General features: G+C 39.9%; 1 protein-coding gene across 1 annotated transcript in view; it reads right to left on the bottom strand.

Annotated features, from left to right (window-relative positions):
• Window positions 1-879, bottom strand: part of LOC17874298 (3,9-dihydroxypterocarpan 6A-monooxygenase) — a 1,649-nt gene that overhangs the window by 412 nt on the left and 358 nt on the right. The window contains exons 2-3 of the mRNA XM_006279110.2: window positions 435-875; window positions 3-359 (exon numbers count right to left, since the gene is read on the bottom strand). Of these exons, the coding sequence (XP_006279172.2) occupies window positions 3-359; window positions 435-875 (798 nt within the window). The remainder of the gene's footprint in view (window positions 1-2; window positions 360-434; window positions 876-879) is intronic.

The raw sequence follows: 879 nt of genomic DNA, 5'->3' as shown, positions 1-879 counted from the left end.
AACCTCTCAGGTATAAACTTGTCAGGATCTTTGTATGTGGTCGGATCGCGCATTATACCGTAAGCATTGATGAAAATCTTTGTCCCGGATTTTACATCGTACCCGTTGATCTTCATGTCTGTGTTGCTTTCTCTGCGTAGTAATGGTCCTACTGGATGAAGTCTCAATGTCTCCTTGATAGCTGCTTGCAAATAAGGTAGCTTCTGCAAATCTGATTCTTTGATTAACCGATACGTTGTTCCTAAAGCCGATCTGATCTCGTCTCTGATCTTTGTGAAGATATCCGGATTGTTTATTAGCTCAGTCATTGTCCATTGTAAAGCTGCAGAAGTTGTATCTAAGCTCGCCATGAACAACTCCTGCAAACGAGGTACCAATATTCTTATTAAGGCTAATTCTTACGAATCTAAAGAAAAGTAATGAAAATAGCTTACAAGGATGAAGAACTTGATCTGATTCATAGTCAATTTGAGCTCAGTTTTTGGATCATTATAAGTGTCTAACAAGATATCGACGATATCTTTATCTTTCACTTCTTTATCTTTGCTCTTCTCAGTTTCATATTCCTTCAGTATCTTCTCAACCAACTCATCATACCGCCAGATGGAGGATCTAAGCTTCTTACCATTCCCAAACACATCTAGATCTCGCAATGGTCCAAACAGCTCCATGAATCCAAACCTTGTGGCGCAAGCCATAATATCGCTCACTATCTTCCTGATCTCTATGGGAAGATTCGAGTTTTGGCTGCAACGTTTCCCCATAACCATCTTTGATAGGATCTTTGTGGTCAAAGCAGTAAACTCCAAACCGAGATTGCACGCCTCTTTATTTTTCGATCTCTCAACTAGCGATCTCAGTAAAGTTAACGTTTCCTCC

Source organism: Capsella rubella, unplaced genomic scaffold (genome assembly GCF_000375325.1).
Source record: "Capsella rubella cultivar Monte Gargano unplaced genomic scaffold, Caprub1_0 scaffold_130, whole genome shotgun sequence".
Taxonomy (NCBI): Eukaryota; Viridiplantae; Streptophyta; class Magnoliopsida; order Brassicales; family Brassicaceae; genus Capsella; species Capsella rubella.
This window is presented reverse-complemented; position numbering and strand designations above follow the sequence as displayed.